The sequence below is a fragment of the Echiichthys vipera genome (genome assembly GCF_963691815.1).
Source record: "Echiichthys vipera genome assembly, chromosome: 7".
NCBI lineage: Eukaryota > Metazoa > Chordata > Actinopteri > Perciformes > Trachinidae > Echiichthys > Echiichthys vipera.
This window is the reverse complement of record NC_139832.1, coordinates 12,940,226-12,959,262: the sequence shown is the minus strand read 5'-3', so window position 1 is coordinate 12,959,262 and position 19,037 is coordinate 12,940,226. Positions and strand designations below refer to the sequence as shown.

At 40.3% G+C, this 19,037-nt stretch overlaps 4 protein-coding genes across 5 annotated transcripts; 2 read left to right on the top strand and 2 right to left on the bottom strand.

The window, feature by feature from the left end:
* Positions 1–904: 904 nt before the first annotated feature.
* On the top strand, positions 905–4,614 carry dnaja (DnaJ heat shock protein family (Hsp40) member A). 2 transcript variants are annotated; one of them, XM_083916913.1, is made up of 8 exons: positions 905–1,031; positions 1,340–1,480; positions 2,673–2,847; positions 2,947–3,051; positions 3,144–3,371; positions 3,465–3,695; positions 3,792–3,892; positions 3,997–4,614. In XM_083916913.1, exons 2-8 carry the CDS (start codon positions 1,349–1,351, stop codon positions 4,207–4,209), a joined length of 1,185 nt encoding a protein of 394 aa, XP_083773039.1. In that variant the 5' UTR covers positions 905–1,031; positions 1,340–1,348; the 3' UTR covers positions 4,210–4,614. The 2 variants fall into 2 exon arrangements, with proteins under 2 accessions (XP_083773039.1, XP_083773040.1); XM_083916914.1 differs by having other exon boundaries at positions 918–1,054.
* Positions 4,615–4,617: 3 nt separating this feature from the next.
* rps27l (ribosomal protein S27 like) lies at positions 4,618–7,897 on the bottom strand. The gene is made up of 4 exons (XM_083916915.1): positions 7,778–7,897; positions 7,030–7,138; positions 5,019–5,129; positions 4,618–4,879 (listed from the first exon to the last, which is right to left on the bottom strand). Exons 1-4 carry the CDS (start codon positions 7,871–7,873, stop codon positions 4,851–4,853), a joined length of 345 nt encoding a protein of 114 aa, XP_083773041.1. The 5' UTR covers positions 7,874–7,897; the 3' UTR covers positions 4,618–4,850.
* A 964-nt stretch (positions 7,898–8,861) lies between these two features.
* LOC310949697 (ras-related protein Rab-8B) lies at positions 8,862–11,300 on the top strand. The gene is made up of 8 exons (XM_083917210.1): positions 8,862–9,013; positions 9,592–9,652; positions 9,741–9,801; positions 9,887–9,964; positions 10,098–10,187; positions 10,283–10,348; positions 10,443–10,493; positions 10,987–11,300. Exons 1-8 carry the CDS (start codon positions 8,890–8,892, stop codon positions 11,074–11,076), a joined length of 621 nt encoding a protein of 206 aa, XP_083773336.1. The 5' UTR covers positions 8,862–8,889; the 3' UTR covers positions 11,077–11,300.
* A 1,095-nt stretch (positions 11,301–12,395) lies between these two features.
* Positions 12,396–18,279, bottom strand: LOC310949094 (transient receptor potential cation channel subfamily M member 1-like; the record flags this gene model as incomplete). Its single annotated transcript, XM_083916427.1, has 15 exons — positions 12,396–13,722; positions 13,816–13,948; positions 14,049–14,254; positions 14,351–14,495; positions 15,126–15,300; positions 15,393–15,644; positions 15,746–15,874; positions 15,969–16,100; positions 16,192–16,323; positions 16,482–16,710; positions 16,951–17,243; positions 17,447–17,587; positions 17,688–17,738; positions 17,870–18,004; positions 18,121–18,279. 15 exons carry the CDS (start codon positions 18,277–18,279, stop codon positions 12,396–12,398), a joined length of 3,639 nt encoding a protein of 1,212 aa, XP_083772553.1.
* Between the last annotated feature and the right edge of the window lie 758 nt (positions 18,280–19,037).

Here is a 19,037-nt window from a genome sequence, read left to right as displayed (position 1 = left end):
CAGGACACTTTACAGAGTAGATAAAGATCACACTCTATGACTTATTTATGATTTACAAAGACAGACATCTGTCTTAACAGGTTGGGGAGGAAGAAAGGAGAGAGAAAGAGAGAAGAGACAGACAGATGGACAGAGAGATTCCCGGAGATGCAAGCAACCAGTAACAGTTGATATAATTAATATCTATAGTATTGTATGACTTATGTAGCCTATGCATATGTAATTTATTATTATTTATTAAGTACAGCTAAGTTGATAGAATATGACAATGGTAATTATGCTGGTAAACATGATCAATGGTGATACAATGAGATTGATTACTGCTGATGCTACACATTTTATAATTTATAAAACTAATGATAGTCTATATGTGTGATAGTGATAATTGCAGCAGGACCACGGCAGCAGGCACCACCACGATCACAAGAGACCTGCGAGACGACAAAGCACAAACAGAAACAGAAGTTGAAGTAGTTACATCCATTGATGAGACGTGAGTGATACAGATAGAGAGGAGAGAATCTCAGGGGATCAGGAACAGTATTATCCCATGGCAGGCTAGGCCTACAGCAGCGCAATTAATCATAGCAAAATCAGCTTTAATATAATATTTGTAGTAGGTGGTCCCTGCTTCGTCTCTTTCAGCTAAGGGGTCCTTGTTGAAGACCCCTGTTTTAGTGGGTGTAGTGGCCTTGGGGAGTCCATTTTTAAATGCAGCACCTTTACTTCTAAGAGTATTTCTGGGTACATCTTCCACCATTGGACTTGTATCGCTGCACTTCTATCAACAACAAGATACTATGGATGTGTCCCAGTAGCCTTACGTAGACAATCGAGGTCAAACCGCTAACGTTAGTCGTGGAGCCTTCTCCCCCTCACTCCCTCCTCCTCCTTTCAAGCCTTCGCAGTCCAACACGACACATCCGGCCACTCTTCATCCAGAGCTCTCCAGAAACTTCTGTACCGCGGAGCGACTATAAGAACCAGCCATCTTCCTTCCCCAGCCTCGGCACAACGCGAGCAAAAGCAAGGCGAGTAATCATCTGACAAACAGGTAACTGCCATACACTGTACTTCGGAAGACTATTTCGCCATACGGCTAATACATGCTAACGGTTTCATTCAAAGCTCGAAGCATTAAGCTAGCTTGGTTGACAGGAATTGACATTTAAACACACGTGCTGCTATGGTAGCGTCCCTCACGTTATCGTTAAGGCGTCGTTTTTTTTTAATTTAACGCGTTTAAGCACAAGTTAAGCGGACATGCTGGCTAATGTGACCTTTGGTTTGGATAATAACGCTAACGTTGCTAGTGTGTTTGTGCTTCATTTTGTTTTAGGTTGTCACTATGGTTCACGAAACCGGTTTCTACGATTTATTGGGTGTGAGCCCCAAAGCCTCCCAAGAGGAACTCAAAAAAGCCTACAGAAAATTGGCATTGAAGTATCACCCCGACAAGAACCCAAATGAAGGAGAGAAGGTAAGTTAGCGTTAGTAATGGTGACACAACGTTATGCAGAGACCTGTACGGTGTCCCTGCAGCCGTTTATGGATAGAGAAATGCCCTTTCTAATTTTAACCGCACGCCTTGTTGCACACGGAACTTTCTGGAATGATCTCGCAGTTCCTGTTTTCTAGGTAAAGCAAGTTTCTTTGTATAGCACCTTTTTCAGCAACAAGGTATTTTAAATGGCCAATTGGATAAAAGTACTTTACATGACATTTTTAAAGCGTGTAAAAGAAACACAAAATGACATTCAGATAAAATAATATAAAAAAAATAAAAACAAGCAAATACAATCATAGTAATGGAAGTGACAGTGCAGTATAAGCACTTAATAAATTGTGTTGTTTACCGGAAAGGCATTGGTAAACAGAAAAGTCTTCAGTCTGATTTTAAAAGAGCTAAGAATTGAAGCAGTTTTCTGGGACTTTGTTCCAGATATATAGTTCATAAAAAATGATTGCTGCCTCTCCATGTTTAGTCCTGACTCTGGGGACACAGAGCAGATCCATAATTCATAGCAACGCAGAATATCATAACTGTATTTTGGTCCTAAACCATTCAGCGCTTTGTAAGCCAACATTAGTATTTTGAAATAAATTGACAGATAGGAAGCCAGTGTTAAGAGCTGAAGACTTGAGTAATATGAGCTACGTTTGAGGTACAGCCTGGAAATCAATTATCATGCCATAATGTCAAGAGGTTGTGAAATAAATGTCTGAAATAAAATTGGTGAACTGGTTCTTCACTGTCAATATCTTAACACTCCAGCGCTCGTTAGGTTGTTGAATTTGGCAAGAACTCTGGGTCTGACACACCAGATACCAGACATCTGTACGTGTCATTATCATAAAACATGATGAACATGTACACCAAGTAATAGGTCAAGAAACATGAAACTAATATCAGTCATACTGCACGTATTTTTGCACTATTTAGAATTTATTTATTGCATTGGATCGGCTCCAGCCCCCCAGCAACCCCGACAGGGACAAGCGGTTGAAGATGAATGAATGAATATATTATCTTTTCTACTTAGTTCCCTGTGGAACTAAGTAACATATTTTTGATTCTCTGTATGTCTGGCACTTATGGCAGAAATTGACAAAGTTTACATAACTCATTACCACTTATTTATTTATGGTGTCTTTGTTTTTTATTGCCACAGTTCAAGCTTATATCTCAAGCATATGAGGTGCTGTCAAATCCAGAGAAGAGAGACTTGTATGACCAAGGAGGAGAACAAGCAATCAAAGAGGGAGGCATGGGTGGAGGAACTTCCCCAATGGACATGTTCAACATGTTCTTTGGAGGTGGAGGAAGGATGCAGAGAGAGAGAAGAGGTAATATTTTATATAAATATTGTAATGGTAGCAGTCTGTTTCTATATTAAATACCCACAATTGACATAACTGGTTAACTTGCTTGTGTTTTTCCTGTAGGGAAGAATGTTGTCCACCAGCTTAGTGTTACACTGGATGAGCTGTACAAAGGCAACACTCGGAAACTTGGACTTCAAAAGAGTGTTATTTGTGAAAAATGTGAAGGTATGTGGAGATGTAAACATATATTTATTTAAAAACCCATACACAATAAAAATGTTAAAGTTCAGTAAGTGACATTATCCTGTTGGATGCAGGTTATGGTGGTAAGAAAGGTGCCTTGGAGAAGTGCTCAACTTGCAAAGGAAGAGGAGTACAAGTCAGAGTGCAACAGATTGGACCAGGCATGATTCAGCAGATCCAAAGCATGTGTGCAGACTGCCAGGGACAGGGCGAGAAATTTAACTCTAAGGACCGCTGCAAAAACTGCAATGGGCGCAAAGTAGAACGCAAGAAGAAAATTCTTGAAGTTCACATTGACAAAGGTATGTTATTTTCCCCATTTGAGATACTCATACAAAATAAATGTAGTAAATGTTGCAACGCAAACTAAACGGAAGATTAAATGCGTCGTGCAGGTATGAGAGACGGCCAGAAGATTACATTCAACGGAGAAGGCGACCACGAACCTGGACTGGAGCCTGGGGATGTAATCATTGTTCTGGATCAGAAGGAGCACCCTGTGTTCCAGAGAAAAGACGATAATTTGACAATGAAGATGAACATAAAACTTGCTGAGGCCTTGTGTGGCTTCAAGAAGACCATTCAAACACTAGATGACAGAATGCTAATCATCAGTGCACAGCCAGGTAATTGACTGGTATCAGCTGGTCTCCAGTGCTGTCTTGTAGACGTTATTTGTAATTCAGATTACACAAACATTTCTTTTTTTTTTTAATCAACAGGTGAAGTTATCAAACACGGTGATGTCAAGTGTGTTCAGAACGAGGGCATGCCGATTTACAAGGAGCCTTTTGAAAAGGGACAGCTTTTTATTAATTTCCAGGTAAGGTACAAAGAACACTAAATCATTTCACCAGTGTGACCCACCTCAAATTCTGATGTTGTAGAGAAAATATTAATTTCAGCTAATTGTAAATCCTTCTGCAGGTGGAGTTTCCAGAGAAAGACTGGCTCCCAGAGCATCTCATGTTCCAGCTGGAAAGACTGCTTCCTCCCAGGGAGGACGTGATGATTACTGATGACATGGAGGAGGTGCAGCTCTGCGAGGTGGATGTGCAAAGACAGAGCACAAGAGGAGGGGAAGCTTATGAGGAAGACGAGGAGGGTCCCAGAAGTGGAGTGCAATGTCAGACGCAGTGATCAGTCTGTTTAAAAAATATGTATAGGAGCATGTGGGGTTTTTGTTTTCTCTTGTGTGGACATGCCTTTAGTCCTGATTTTCATAAAGTAATGCAAATATGTATCATTAGATTTAAAACAGTCGCCAATGTCATTTTTTAATTTTTTTGTGCAGCACAAATATGCAAGTGGAGTACTGATTTGTTTCATTTGTGCTCCTTAAGTTATTAACTGTATTTTATTGTCACCGGCTTATAAGTTCTCTATGAAGATGCATGTCTTTATGTTCATGTATATGTTTCTTAAGAAATATATGGCACATTTGTTTTCTTTTCATAAGCTGAAAGGACTACTTTTATGCTTTCTGTGAAGGTAATTTCAGTCATGACAAACATTTTTGGTTATTTCTCAATAAAAGTCCCAGAGTGCTTCAACTTTTGAACAAATTTCTTTATTGGTAGTGAGATTACTGAGATTTGACTTGTATCATCTTGCATATTAAAACTGTCTCTAGTTTAGAAATTCATCATAAAAGTTGGACTTTTGTACAGTGACAGAACCTGCCATTTGTGAATGCGCAACCGCATTGTAATCAATGGGAAAACATGGCATTTATTAACGGCATGGCTTAACTACAGACATGATTAGGCCTGCAATCCCTTTTAATGTTGCTTCCTCCTGAAAGAGCAACCTGTAAAGGAAAAATGAAAATGAGTTGGATTGCATTCTACTTAAAACTTGAATACGTATTTCAAAAGGGAATAACTTTGCTTAATACTCTTCAAAAAAAGTATAGAACAAGCAATAATTCAACATATGGGGGTATTTACCCTCTGTCAGTCTGGCCTTTCCTCCTTTGGACTGGCACAGCACAGTTGAGCATCCCACACAGAGAACCACTGTCTGTGCATGGCTGAACACTGTGGTGATTTTGTAGCAGCCTGCAAAGAAACATAATCAAACTGTAAAACTATTATAAATACACATAAATCGAAGTTCTGAAGGTGGCTTAACTCAGTGCAAAAAAGTATTATCACTTGTAATGTAAAACAATACTGTATAGATATGTCGTGAGCTCCCCTCTGACTGGCTCCCTAGGTGTTGGATATTTAAAAGAAATAAACACATCTTTCCCATTTCTGTGGAGGTTTAATCACCTTAAAGATTATTGTTAAAGAGAAGAAAGAAAAGTGAAGCCTTAGACATACTGAATACTGTTAAAGCATTCTGTGCTGCCTGATAGTTTCTAGGGAAAGACAATAATCGCAGAGAAAAACGGATGCATGCATAAAGCATTGTATTGTGTTAGGTGGATAGTAAAACATAAAAATGGTTAAAGTGAAATTCCGATGTAAAATCATCCCAGGGTCTTTTTTAGGCAAAGGGGGTCATCAAGACATTTTTTTTTGTGTATGGACTATTAACATAGATTTTCCGGGGAGACGCTAACAAGCATGTCGCAGCTAACATTGATTAGCTCGGGGCGGCAAGTCGAACGCATTCAAGCAGTTTTTTTAACCACTATTACAGCTCCAAATAACACCAAACCTCTACAGTAGCATGACACATGAACTGAAGCACCAACAACATACTATGTGAACATGGCGTGTATTAAAAGACTTCCAGCTGCTCCTAATAATGTCCTTTCAAGTCAATTACCAAATGCAATCCAAAGAGAAGGAGCCCATTAATGGATTTTTTACAGCAGAACACGTAACCGTTGTGGTTTGTGCCAGTTTGGTGAAATATTTGTTCATAATAGATGGTAAAAGGTTTGGAAAAGTCTCACACAGCACCTTTCCCTGCAGCATCGAAACATTACGCGAGATCTCAGGGCAGGGCAGGCGTGTGTTGCCTGAAGGAACTACAGCTATGGGAGTGCAAACACAGGTAGAGCCAGCAAGCCTGCCACTTCAAGTGAAGAGAGACAGAATGGTTCCTGTTTGTATCTTTGCAAAACAAAAATGAAAGCTTAATACCCAGAAACTTTTCAGGGGCTGCCATTGCGGTACGATGACCGTGCTCTGATAAACCAGTGGCTTATTGTTTTGAATCTGGACATTGAGACGCCGATGGAGACGCCTAGGCAGAGGGATTACCGCGTCCGCCACAAACCACGTTTACGTGTTTTCTGGAATAAATAATCAATAGGCTCCTTCCTTTTGGATTGCATTTGGTAATTGACTTGAATGGAGCAGCAGGTACCGGGGCCAGTAGATAAGTCTTTCAAAATACTCCTTTTAATAAACTTTGTGTTCACATACTATGTTGTTGGTGTTTCAGTTAATGTGTCAGGACTCTTATCATGGTACCGCAGAGGTTTGGTGTTATTTGGAGCAGCATTAGTGGTTAAAAAAGCTGCTTCGACTTGCCGCCTGAGCTAATCACTGTTAGCCGGGACATGTTAGTGTCTCTCTGGAAAATCTACGTCAATAGTCCATGCACAAAAAAATTGTCTCGATTGATTATTTGATGGCCCAATTTGCCTCAAAAGACCCTGGGATGATTTTACAGCGGAATTTCACTTTAAGTTTATTTCAGATCCTTAGTGTTTGTTCATTGTTTGCTCATAGAAAACAAAAAATACAACCCTGCGATGCCTTTTGATTATATTATCAATACATTTATCGCCTGTACATACACTGATATAACTATATATAACAATAAAAGGTGAGTGGAGAGGAATCTTCCTTTGTTTTTTAGATGTTTTTGTGGGAATGTGGATCTTGCAGATACATTTTAAAACAGTTTAAAAAATACACAGATAGAGAATATAACTTGGCAGGAAAAAACCAATTCAGTCAGAAGAATTTATTTTTTTGCTTTAATCCATGGTTATACCTGGGCACTTCACGTCCATGAAGTAGGAGTTAGGACTCTGAACCAGCCTTTTCTTCTTATGTTGTCTTCTCTCATGGTCAATAGACGGGTGGAGGAGGTCTCTAGCCAGCTGGAGTGAAAAATACAAATCAGAGGTGGCATTTCATTTGACAGTTTTTAGAAACTATCAGCCAGATTCAGTAAAGATAATTTCGTGCAACAACAGCGGTCAATATCATTTAGGTGCATTATTTTACCATAACTTGGAATAAGCGTTTAATAACGATACTCGTGACAAACAAGGTTTCTGAATCTGCAGACAACACGGCAAATAAGTCCAAACGTTAGCCTGCTAACATTTTAGCAAAAACACGGACGGTAGAAAAACACTTAACATAAATACTCTTCAGTGAGGCACATTAACTTTGTGTTTGCCAACTCCATCTGGCGAGAGTAGCCGTAGGATGGGCCTTGGTACAGACTGTTCCTTGGGTTCGAATTTACTCCGCAACAGGCAATGATATACACGTTTGATACCACTGCGTTCCAGCAAGTAGTCGCCTCCCGTGGCAGTCAGAGCTAATGCTAACTTTCACTCCATGTGCTGCTCCAAGTGTTACGTTTTAATTACACAACTTCGAGGTTTCATCCGCAGAAAACAACTGCAACGTGTAGCGGTGGAACTCGACAAGAAGCTCTGACAGTTGACAACAACGTATTTGAACTCAAATCGAAGAAATTACACACAAAACAACACATTGCAACTTACAGGCATGTTCAACGTGGTAGGCTCGTTTTTCCTGCGCAGGCTCGACGGACACAAACAGGATCTTACAGGAACTGTGGTTGCCAGACCCTGCGACATCACTGAGGGGACACGGTGAACCTTTTCAAGGGCTTTAAATTAAACTTTGTAATAAAAAGTTGGGTTTTATTCCAAGAAATTGTCTTGGCGGGGATTCAACTGCATATTTGAACATTTAATCTGGCACTTGCATCCCATGTTTATAGCTGTGTTTGATGCAGTTGATAACGCAGCATATTCGTGTTTATGCAGGACTTTCTTCAGGAAGAAATACCTATAGATAGACCGCTGAGAGCACAGCAAGGGTTTTAACATTTAATCCAATCACACTCATATTTGTTATTACATTTCAGATATCCATATTACCATTTTTTCCAGTGAAAACTGATTTTTTCACTAGTTAGAATGAGAATTTCAGATATTCACAATGACCTCCTTATTACAAACGACGTCACTCTTGCTATTCATGTGTATTGGACTTTCAATTCTAGATATCCTCAATTACATTTTAGATATGTAGAATAAACATTCTGGAAATCTGTAAAGTAATTCTTACTAATAAAGTTGCATTTGTACATATCCTTAATCACATTTCCTCTAGTCAGGTGCATTTGGGATAGTCAAAATGACATTATGGATACCCGGAATGGTTTTTAATTTGGGATTTCTGAAATTCTTAACATGACTAGTATCAATTGGATTGTAGATATCTGAAATTGTTTCTTTCATCCCATAATTATGAGGATGCAGTCAACTCACTTCTTAAATAGGCTATGTATCAAAAATGTATGTTTTCGACTCAATTGCCATGTTTGTATTTTGTCAATTTATGAATAGATTTATAAAATTATATTTAATAAAAAAAAAATAAAAAAGATAGAGACATGTAGCCCTGTCTCAACCCTATCTATTTAAACTACATGGACCATAATGCAAAGCGGAACGTGACGTCACCCACCTCGGCACCGGTCTTCTGCCAGTCTGCTGCCACAGACAGCTGAGGATTTCCAGACCGGGGACCCCGGCTCAGTACGGCCTTTATAATACCGAAACGTTGGAGTCTACAGTGTGTTTCAATGGCGAAAACGTACGATTATCTGTTCAAACTGTTGCTCATCGGAGACAGCGGAGTCGGCAAGACATGTCTGCTGTTCAGATTCAGCGAGGACTCCTTCAATACCACCTTCATATCCACAATAGGTGAGTACCCTGCAGCCGCCCCTGAAGATACATCTGACTAATGCATGCCCATATCAACAGACTACAATGAATTACTGCAGTGCACTAGGGGACATCAGCATATAGTCACATTAATACCTATTTTTATTATAGCCTATTATACAGTCCCACATTGTTTAAAAGGGGCAGTAACTGCACAGGAGCAAGACAATGGGCCACATGATGATATCCTTTCCTTGATGGCTCAAAGGCATCAGTGAGGTTAAATATTGAATGAGATCAAAACTATATGACGCTTGACCTTTTGGAAACCTTACTGAAATGTGATGCTTTTTAAAGAGTCGTGTTAAAATATTGACACATCCTCTATAATGCTCTGCACGATTCCTGCAGCAGTTATTTACAGTGACATTGGATGATGTCATCCTACAACTTGACATAGGATGAACAGGCGTGAAAAAGTTGCTACAGTCCAAAAAGGGCCACTGCTTATTGCAGAATTGCCCGGTTTGTGGTGCATCTTCGGGATGAGCAAAATATTTTATAGTTACAAGCATATGCCTATACCGCCCTGTCTGTGTTTGTTTATTCCAATGCAGGAATAGACTTCAAAATAAGAACAATCGAGCTGGACGGAAAAAGAGTCAAACTTCAAATCTGGTAAGTGTTATTTGAAGAGGCTTTTCTCTCTTTAAAAAAAAAATGTGAGTGATATATGAATCTTCATGTTTTGATTGCCTGTTTTTAGGGACACTGCAGGGCAGGAGAGGTTTCGCACCATCACCACAGCTTACTACAGAGGAGCAATGGTAAGTCTGCACTTCTTCGTAAAATTCTCCCCTATGGGTTTGTCTTACATACCACAGGATCTGAGATATTGTTTTTTCTTCACAGGGCATAATGTTGGTCTATGACATCTGCAATGAGAAGTCATTTGAAAACATAAAAAACTGGATTAGAAATATTGAAGAGGTGAGCTCTGAATCGAAACTTGTTTGTAGTAGATTTTGTGTTTAATTAATTTATATAATAGTAGAATTGTCATTGTGTACCAAGAGCGACATACGCTTAACTTTGCATAATGAGTCTTTTTAACTTCTCCCAGCATGCCTCATCTGATGTGGAGAAGATGATCCTGGGCAACAAATGTGACATGACTGACAGGAGACAGGTGTCCAAAGACAGAGGGGAAAAAGTGAGTCCTTGAAGCCAGTCGGTACTTACAAGCAGTGAAATGATGTGCACTTTTGAGTGACACTAACACTAACATAGTATGTTTCTCTCACTTAGCTGGCTATTGATTATGGAGTTAAGTTCTTGGAAACCAGTGCAAAGTCTGGCCTAAATGTCGAAGAGGTAAGTAGATTTTTATAACCCTGAGAGTACTGTGTAACATGGACAATACCTATGTACATTTAACCTGTTGTTGTTGTTTTTGTTTTTGTTCTAGGCTTTTTATAACATGGGGAGGGACATATTACACAATCTAAGCTCAAAGACAGTAAGTTCAAATGTATTCACTGAAATCTCTTGAAACAATCTTCTTATTGTCCAGTTGCCATTTTTCAGATAACAGGAGCTGATTAAATGTTGATATGCTCACCTGGGTCGCTTTAAATAAGCCCCTCACTCACAGCAATTAAGATTTCATAGAGCAGTTGCGAGTGTTTGTATTCTGTCTTTGAAAAGTGGATGTTTGAACCTGACAGTGCTCTTTGTTGTAAAGATGTAAATACAGTATTTTTAATTTAGTGTAAGCGCTCTTTTAAGGAAAAATAAATGTTTTAATTGACATTAGTTTATTAATAGCACAACAACAAACATAGTATTTCTATATTTTTGAATGCCCACAGTGATAAACAGTTCCATAATAATATGAATAATTATTTGTTAGATTGATATAATTATAAATGCAGGAACTAAACCTACGCCCTTGCTACACTTAACGTGAAGCCCTACTTGCATATCTCACCTATCATATCTATCCTTGCTAGACTGACAACAATGGAGGATCAGGAAAGCCAATCAAGATCACAGAGAAAAAGTCGAAGAGGATCAAATTCTTCAAATGCTCGCTCCTCTAGGCTCAGCTCTAGTGTTCACAGCTCTAGCGTGACTTTGCTGTTTTTTGGTTGGCTCCGGCCTCCCGGGCGTCCCTCACGGCAGCAGCAGCAGTGGTAATAATCAGAGGGCCTTACTGCCAGCTGAAGCTCACAGGTTCATGAGTGGTTGAGATGCCATCCTGATCTGCTGTCCAGAAGAGGATCAATGAGGAATGAGGCCTGATACTGTATATCCACTCATGCAAAAGACTTGTCAGCATCGCGATCGTCAGCATTGGTTTGTAGCTTCCCCCTGCAGTGACTGCTCACAGGAGGCAGTGATTGTGTTGCCATTTATAATACCTCTGTTGGATCTCATGAAAGTAGACTTTATTAAGTATAATAAAGTTCCACATAGTTGTATTATAAATGGGGGAGAAAAAAAAGAAAACATTCATATTCGTTCATAAATGTAGCATTGTTTTATACACACTACCTATTGTCATATTTACTATGATGATGCTGTCACAGACATATCAAGTCTCAGCATTGATTGTGTTGTGTAAATTCATGTGTTCGAATATACCTATTAGTCTCCTGTTGCACTGGCATCATTTCTATTTGTTCATGAGTGCCTCGAAGGAGTCAGTATTGTGATAGAAAAGACGAAATATGTATTAATATAACCTACTGTCTTTTTAAGGAAACTTTTATTCATACAGGTTCCTGTGTCAAAATGAAACTGTGAGAGGTTGTTTGTTTCTTGGGAGTTTTACCTAACTACATATTGTGATGCGATTGTCAGTATTTGCATGAAAGCTATAGGGATACCTCTGAGTGTGTCAGTATTAAGCACATTTTACAGCGTTTGAAAAGAAAATGTTTACAGACAGTATTTTAAAGTGTGAATCGTATTTAGGAAGTTCATGTTTTTGATTTCAGTGTCATAATGTCAGCACAACTACTGTATCTGATATGTATATACTTTATTTTCACTTTAAAATGTAGACATCCAACATGAAAACACAAGGACTGGAGAAAGCTGTAATGTGAATGATTGTGAGCTACTGTACATTACACCGAGACAGTAATGAAAGTGGATCTTTGAAAGAGCGAGTTATGTTGTTTTGTTTCACGACTCTGCACTGCCAACTAACATTAACCACATGACCGAGAATGTTAAAGAGATGGGTAATGATTTTTCATTGCTGTCATTCTATTTTTATCATTATTGTGAAATCATAACCTCAGTCAATAGTGATTTCCAGGTGATGGCGACCTAGTTCTCTGCCTCGCTGGTAAAATTCAGTTCCTCTTTTTATATATTCCTCATTCTTTTAAATCCCCACTCTTTGTGGCTCTCATTTCTCTTCCTGTGCATCACTTTCATTATTCTCTGTCTCCATCTTATTCTTCGTATCTTCCCCTGCCGCCCTGCAGGCTTCAGTGAGGTTTCTCTCGCTGCCGGAGGCTGTTTGCTCTTTGCTCGCCATCTTTGCTTTCTTTTCACTGACGTTGAAGCTCTGTGACCTTTGAGATGGCAAATACTTTGCAGCGGCTACAGTGAGATACTCTGTAGAGTCTGAGAGGTTTCTCTTGGCCTTCATCTTTGTTTGGTCTGCTGCAGGTTCTGCGGCTGGAAGAGCTCCTTTACCTTCTAAAGTCTGATTCTCCTCTATAAGTCCAGTGTTAGCTTGAAATTGCTGGGCGAGACTTCTGACCGTTGAGACTTTGGGGATGTGACCAGTAGTGCTGGGGTGCACCTGGTACTCCAAGTTTGCTGGCCACTGATTTGGTTTTTCAGTGATCTGCTCCACTACTGACTTGTAGTCTGCAGTTTGCGCATCATCACCTGCCTCGGCTGGGTTGTAGATAATGCTGCTCATAGCTCTCTTCTTTGTGATAGGAGAAGTCTGGCTCTCGATTTCAGTAGGGATATATCTCAATGATTTAGTCCTTTTTGGGGAAGAGGAGGTCCGCGGCGGCAGTTCGACTTTCTTTGCGGGTTCATCTGCTTCCTCTGGTTCATCAGGCGGGCTGATAATGATGGTGCTCATAGCCCTCCTCTTTGTCAAAGGGTTGTCAGTGGTGGGTTGGTCTTCGACTGGATAGTATCTCAAGGATTTAGTCCTTTTTGGTGGGGAAGAAGGCTTTAGTCTATCCAGCATCACTGTGCTGCCTTTGGTTGATAGGGTCTCTTGACTTGATGCTACGGAAGGCTTTTGTTCACATGGAGATATGAGAATGTCTACACAGGAACTTGGTCGCGATCTCTCCAAACCACTGACTTCTAACGTCTGACCACCTTCCTTTGCATTGACATTACATATACTGGAGGCTTGCCGCAGACTCTTCTGTCTTTCTACACCAGCTTTAGTTGCCTCATCAGTGTTCTGCTTGGCTGCAAACTCCTCCAGGTCCATGTGGAAGCGGTAAAGACTGTAACCATCAGCACTGTTAATACTGCCCTGGCGATGTAGAGCAGAGGGGTCACACACAGAGGAGTTTCGTGAATAGGTTCTGGTCAGTTCCAGTCTGTCCACCCCTGCCAGCTTTTCCAGGGCGACTGCCATTCGTCCGTGGATCTCCTCCAGCTGTGCCAGGCGCAGATCCACCGTCTGCAGGGAGGCCTTCATAGTATTCTCCCTCTCGTTTACCTCCTCCAGACGCATGGACATATTCTCAACTCTGCCAAGAGCAGCATAGAAACAAAAGTTTATTTTGAGAATAAACTGTAATCAAAATACTTAGGTCTATGCCACACATTAAAAGGGTGTTCACCTTTCTGAGGTAACCTTGATGCGTTCGTCACTGGATGACTGCTGCTCATCTTCTTTCTCACGGAAATATTCCTCCACACACTGTTCTTCAAACTCATACAGACTTTTTAGCTCCTCTGGATTCAGTCTAAGCTCTGATTGAAACAAATCATGACACAGTATCAGCCAGTGCATTTCATTAAGGACTAAATTAATCAGTATATTTTGTGTATTTGTTCATTAAAGGTTACTAACTAAGTCCGCGGTCCTTCTCATCCAGCTCTCCCTCTTGTCTTTTCCTGGCACACCGCCGAAACAGCCTGTTGAAGAGGATGTAGAGGTGGCTGAAGATGATGAGAGGGGGTGGCAGGATAGGGCGGTCGTGGAACGTCATGATTAGCTGATATCTCTGGAACTTCCACACCTGGTTGGAAATGGACTTGACCTCAAAGAAAGTGTTGCTGTGGGACAGGAAACCAAGACCATTGAGTACACACTGTAATAGATGTTTCTTGTAAAAAATAATAGAGCAGTTAGACATCGGGGCATATACTTACTTGAACACTGCAATAAGCAAGTTGACCAGGAGAATGTTTGCCACAAGAAGGTAACAGGCCATAATGGCAGGTGTGAGCCAGGCACCAGGGATGCATGGAGGCAGTTTCTTCCCATCCTCATCATATAAATGTTCACCACATGGAGCTGCAGGGAAAGAAAAGTTATAGCTAAAGAATTTATTCTGAGCGCTTTAGCTAACTGATTAGAATTGCATTCTTGGCTTGAAGAATACTCACGGTTGATTTCCATTGCATAGACTTGAAGAAACATGGAGATGGCATTAAAATCGATAAACATAGAATTTTTATATCATACTTCTGTCAAGGTCAAGCTGATGTCCATGAAAGAGTGGAGTGGTGTAATCAAATTTTGTCTTCAATAATCAAACCTTAAGATAATAACTGTACTTTATCGCGCTCTCATTTTCAGTATATTAAAACAAGCAGAGGAATCAGTCCTGCTAATTTAGGCTTTTTCAAGAGCTGCTTGTTGCCTTCACCCTGACAGAAGAAACACTGAGAGAAAACATAAATCTTGAAGGCAGATGATCATGATTGAGGAGATTAGATAATAATACCTATCTGCTCTTCCTCAATTCAAAAATGATTAGCATGTATTTAAGGCTATTAGAAATATGGCAGTAAAGGGACAAAAAGTATTGAGCGCTTACAGTGTAATATATTGTTACACACACCGACACGACAAAAAAGAATGTAACACTGATCATCTGCCCAGAACCAGGAAACAGAATCTTACTATGAATTCTAGTCTTACGGTCTATCGAGTCCGCAAAAACCTCTCCGTAGATCATCCAATAGGGCATGTAGAAAATGTTTCGGGCCAGGCGCCATGTTGGCTCCTCATCGGGGTGAAGGATGGCTTGTCGAGCCACCCCGAAGCTCATAAGCACCACCAGCATGATTACCACAAAGTACATCATATCTATCATCTGAAGGACAAGAAAAAAACATACATTTGAACCTAGTATGCATGTCTGTCGTGTGATTTTCACATGATTAGTGAAACACTAAATGTTATTACCATCTTCCCTATCATCATCACATAGGGTCCCAGGTATTTGTTGACTCCAAAGATGTCCAGTACACGAATGTACCAGAAGATAATGTCTATGCAGTAGATGACTCTGCCGTAGCCCATGTATGGTTCATGCTGCAGCCGTAGCATTAGCCCAAGAAGGAAGGTGCAAATGGCAGCCACGTCTGTGATGTTCCAGTACTCCTCTAGCCACACACTTATCTTCTGTTTCAGCTTACCCGGCTCTGACATCAGAATCTGAACACCAGGGTTTAAAGGTCATGCAGATACCACAAAATATCTCTTACATATGTAATGACTCAAATCAGATCAAGTTGATCATATTCAATGCCTCCTACCTGTCTGACTTTTTCAGAGCCAAGTGTGAGGATGTATGCAATAACAGTCCACTCTTGTAAGGATGGCCATCGCTCCATTTTCACCAGGATTATGTAGTTGTACAACATCAAATAGCCCAGATAGCAAATCTATTTGGAGAAGAAAATACGAAAATGACAGTGCATTGTCAAGTAAAGTAAAGAATAAGAATATATCATTCTTGTTTACATGAAGGAAACTTACAGTGTTGAACCAGAATTTGGTGAATGGCGCATCGTAAAACTCAAAGAACCTTTTGCCAATGGGGATTTTACGGACATTAGTGCTGCCTTCCTCTTCGTCCCCCTTTCGGGAAGTTGCATCATTATTAGGGTCCTACAACATAACAGCAAACTGTTTCATTTTTAGCTCTTGGCAAAGAGAGGTATATAAATAGTTTAATATATCAGACAAGGTCTGTGTGAACCTTGCTGGATTTTGTGTCATCATCCTTGTCTTTTCCCTGTTCTTTGCCTCCAGGTGCATTATAGGCTGCATCATCTGCAACACGGAAATCCAGCAGTAGGATCAGAGGAGGAAAGATGATTCCCAGAATAACCTATGTGAGAAAATGACACAGCGAGTTTGTTGTTTAGTTACAGTTAGTTATTTTAAACATTATACTGTAAAGGCAACAAGTATTACAACTATTGATATTATTATTATTGGGAAATCTTATTTAAGGATGCCTAAAAGAAAACATTTTGTGATGTCAACCTTGAGGCCGGGATTTTTGCCGATCCTTAAGCAGCCCATCCACATGTCGGTGAGCAACATCTGACTGCAGGTGTGAGCAATGAAGTCACGTTGCTTAGCAGCCACAGCCAGCTTCAGGCAGGTAGAGTTACTCCAGTTGACCAGCTCATATGTTAAGAGTTTCATGGCTACCTGTTCGTCATGCTTGTAGGACTGGTCCAACAGCTCGTAGGCCAGCTGGCCAAATTCCCTAGAAAGAGAGGTAACAATAATATTAATTTCTATATTGCACTTCTCAAAAGATTAAAAAAAGACACAAAAGAGAAGTTAATTACAATATTTATGTAACAATTAAAAAGTGAGAGTATAGGACAGGAAACCAATGGTCAAGGTGCTATTATCAAAGTAATACGCACTTGTGTTTCCTCTTGAGAAAACACCATGTGACACTACAAGTAAAACCTGTGTGAGAGAGGTTATATGTACTGACTTGGAGTTGTTCTCCAGGTCTTGGGAAATGTCATCCACCAGTTCACTCTCAGAGCACTCATGGGCCATGGCTTTATACAATTTACAGGCCACCAGGGCTTTCGCCATAGCTTCTTCTCCACGCTGCCAGAGAAACAGCGCCATCTTCTGGCGCTTCATCAGGACCGCCCACAGCATCAGCTCATGGAAGGGAAACTTGAATCGACAGACTTCTGGGTCATCCACATCAATTTCCACCTCTTCCTCTTTCTTCTTTTTTGGCTTTTTCTTGCCTTTTGACCTTGGTTCATCATCCTAACAAAATGAAAACATGATTATTCTGCTGTGTGGGTTGTATTGTTTCAGCTACTTGACAGTATAAGGATACCCCACCTCCATTCCTAGAAGCTTCAGAGCCTTTGGCTGCAAGAAGAGAACAAAACATTATCAATAATACAGAAATATTATTACTTAATATGATGAACGAGCCATTATCGATTTTTCCTTCTCATGCCTACCCTTTTTAGGCCATACAAATTATTGTAGAGGTTGCGGAAAACCTTCCTGGTGTAATTGCTCCTGTAAGCTCCACCCATGAAGCACTCCAGCACTAGACCAATATCAATCAAAGTGATCTGATAATCTGGAGGAAGGTTTCCCTGCAAAACCATCAGAGTAATTTATAACATAGCAAATGTCACAAGATGATACATAACTTGATATATTATTTTCTCTCATTAGACAGTGGGAAATGTTTACCTTCTTGATGTCCCTAACCACAGCATTCAGTGAGTTAGCAGGACCAAGTTTCTGAGAGAAGAGCAGAGCGGAGAGAAAGAAGAAGGAGGTTTGTTATTGGTGTTTTTCTTATTTGTCCCATCTATATTTTTAGGGATTCAAACTTGGTCTCATTTTCATTTGCTGCAGTGTGTCCGGCCCACCGTGTTGTATAACTCCTCCAGTCTGGGAATGGTGAGAAAGTGGTGAATATTGACCCCATTCTCAAGGAGCAGTTTGACAAAGTCCACTCTGTCCAGCACCAGAGCATCCATCATAGCCTGCTCCAGAGAGTTCACCTAAGAGAAAGTAATACATAAGACAAAGATGACTTGTTATTTACTCATCACAGCTGTCATTATATTCTCATATTTGACATTGAACTTAGAGTTTTTGTCATAAACCCCACTCTCACCCAACGATTCATCTCCAGCTTCCTTGGGTCTGTTTCCTCTGGAGGTTCAGGCTTTGCCTTCCCCTTCCCCTTCTTTCCCCGGGCTTTGTTTCGAGGAGCGCTGGCAGGACTCTTTTGCTTCTCCTGGGCTGGAGCTGCAGAGGTTGCAGTGCTGGCCATGGCACCGGCAGGCTTACCAAGCAGGGAATAAGGTAAATAATTAAAGCTTAAATGTGAAAATGGTAACTTTCGGTGAATTTCTTCTTCTTCATATTTGCTTGGAAAAACTATATCAGATATAACTTCTTATTCAAAGCAGTGTGTCCTCTACATATGCTGGAAATAAATATCTTTGAACTGTGTTGTGTTTCTCAGATGTACAAAATTCCAATACATTTTATGTAATCATGTAATACTAATTGCAGAAAAGAGACTGCTATGCTGATATGTTGTTATGGTTAAAGCTGAAGTAGGTCACTTTCTATATCCTGACAGCACTATGAGACAGACGATCCGTGAAAAAGTAATTTACCTTTACTTCGACCTGCTGAGTGCTCTTAATGGCATCTGAAAGATTCTGCTGTAACTGACCTAAAATAATCAGAGTTAAGGAGTCTCTGATGCAGTATCAGTGACTGACTTGGTCGCAAGCTTTCTCATTTTACAGCTAAACAGTACATTCAACCATGTTTCTGAAAACACTTTATGTGAGAAATAGGCAATACGGTTACAGAATCCTGATTCATATTGATGAATGCCTAGTTTCACAGTTTGATTGGAGATCACAAGCAGTCATTGACACTGTGTCAAAGACTCCTCGGCTGTGATAGGTTATTTTGGGTCGGTCATGGAGGAATCTTGCAGATGCCATTAGGAGCACACAGAGAGCAGCAGGTGGAAGCAGAGCTACATCATTTTCTTTACAGAGCGTCTGTCTC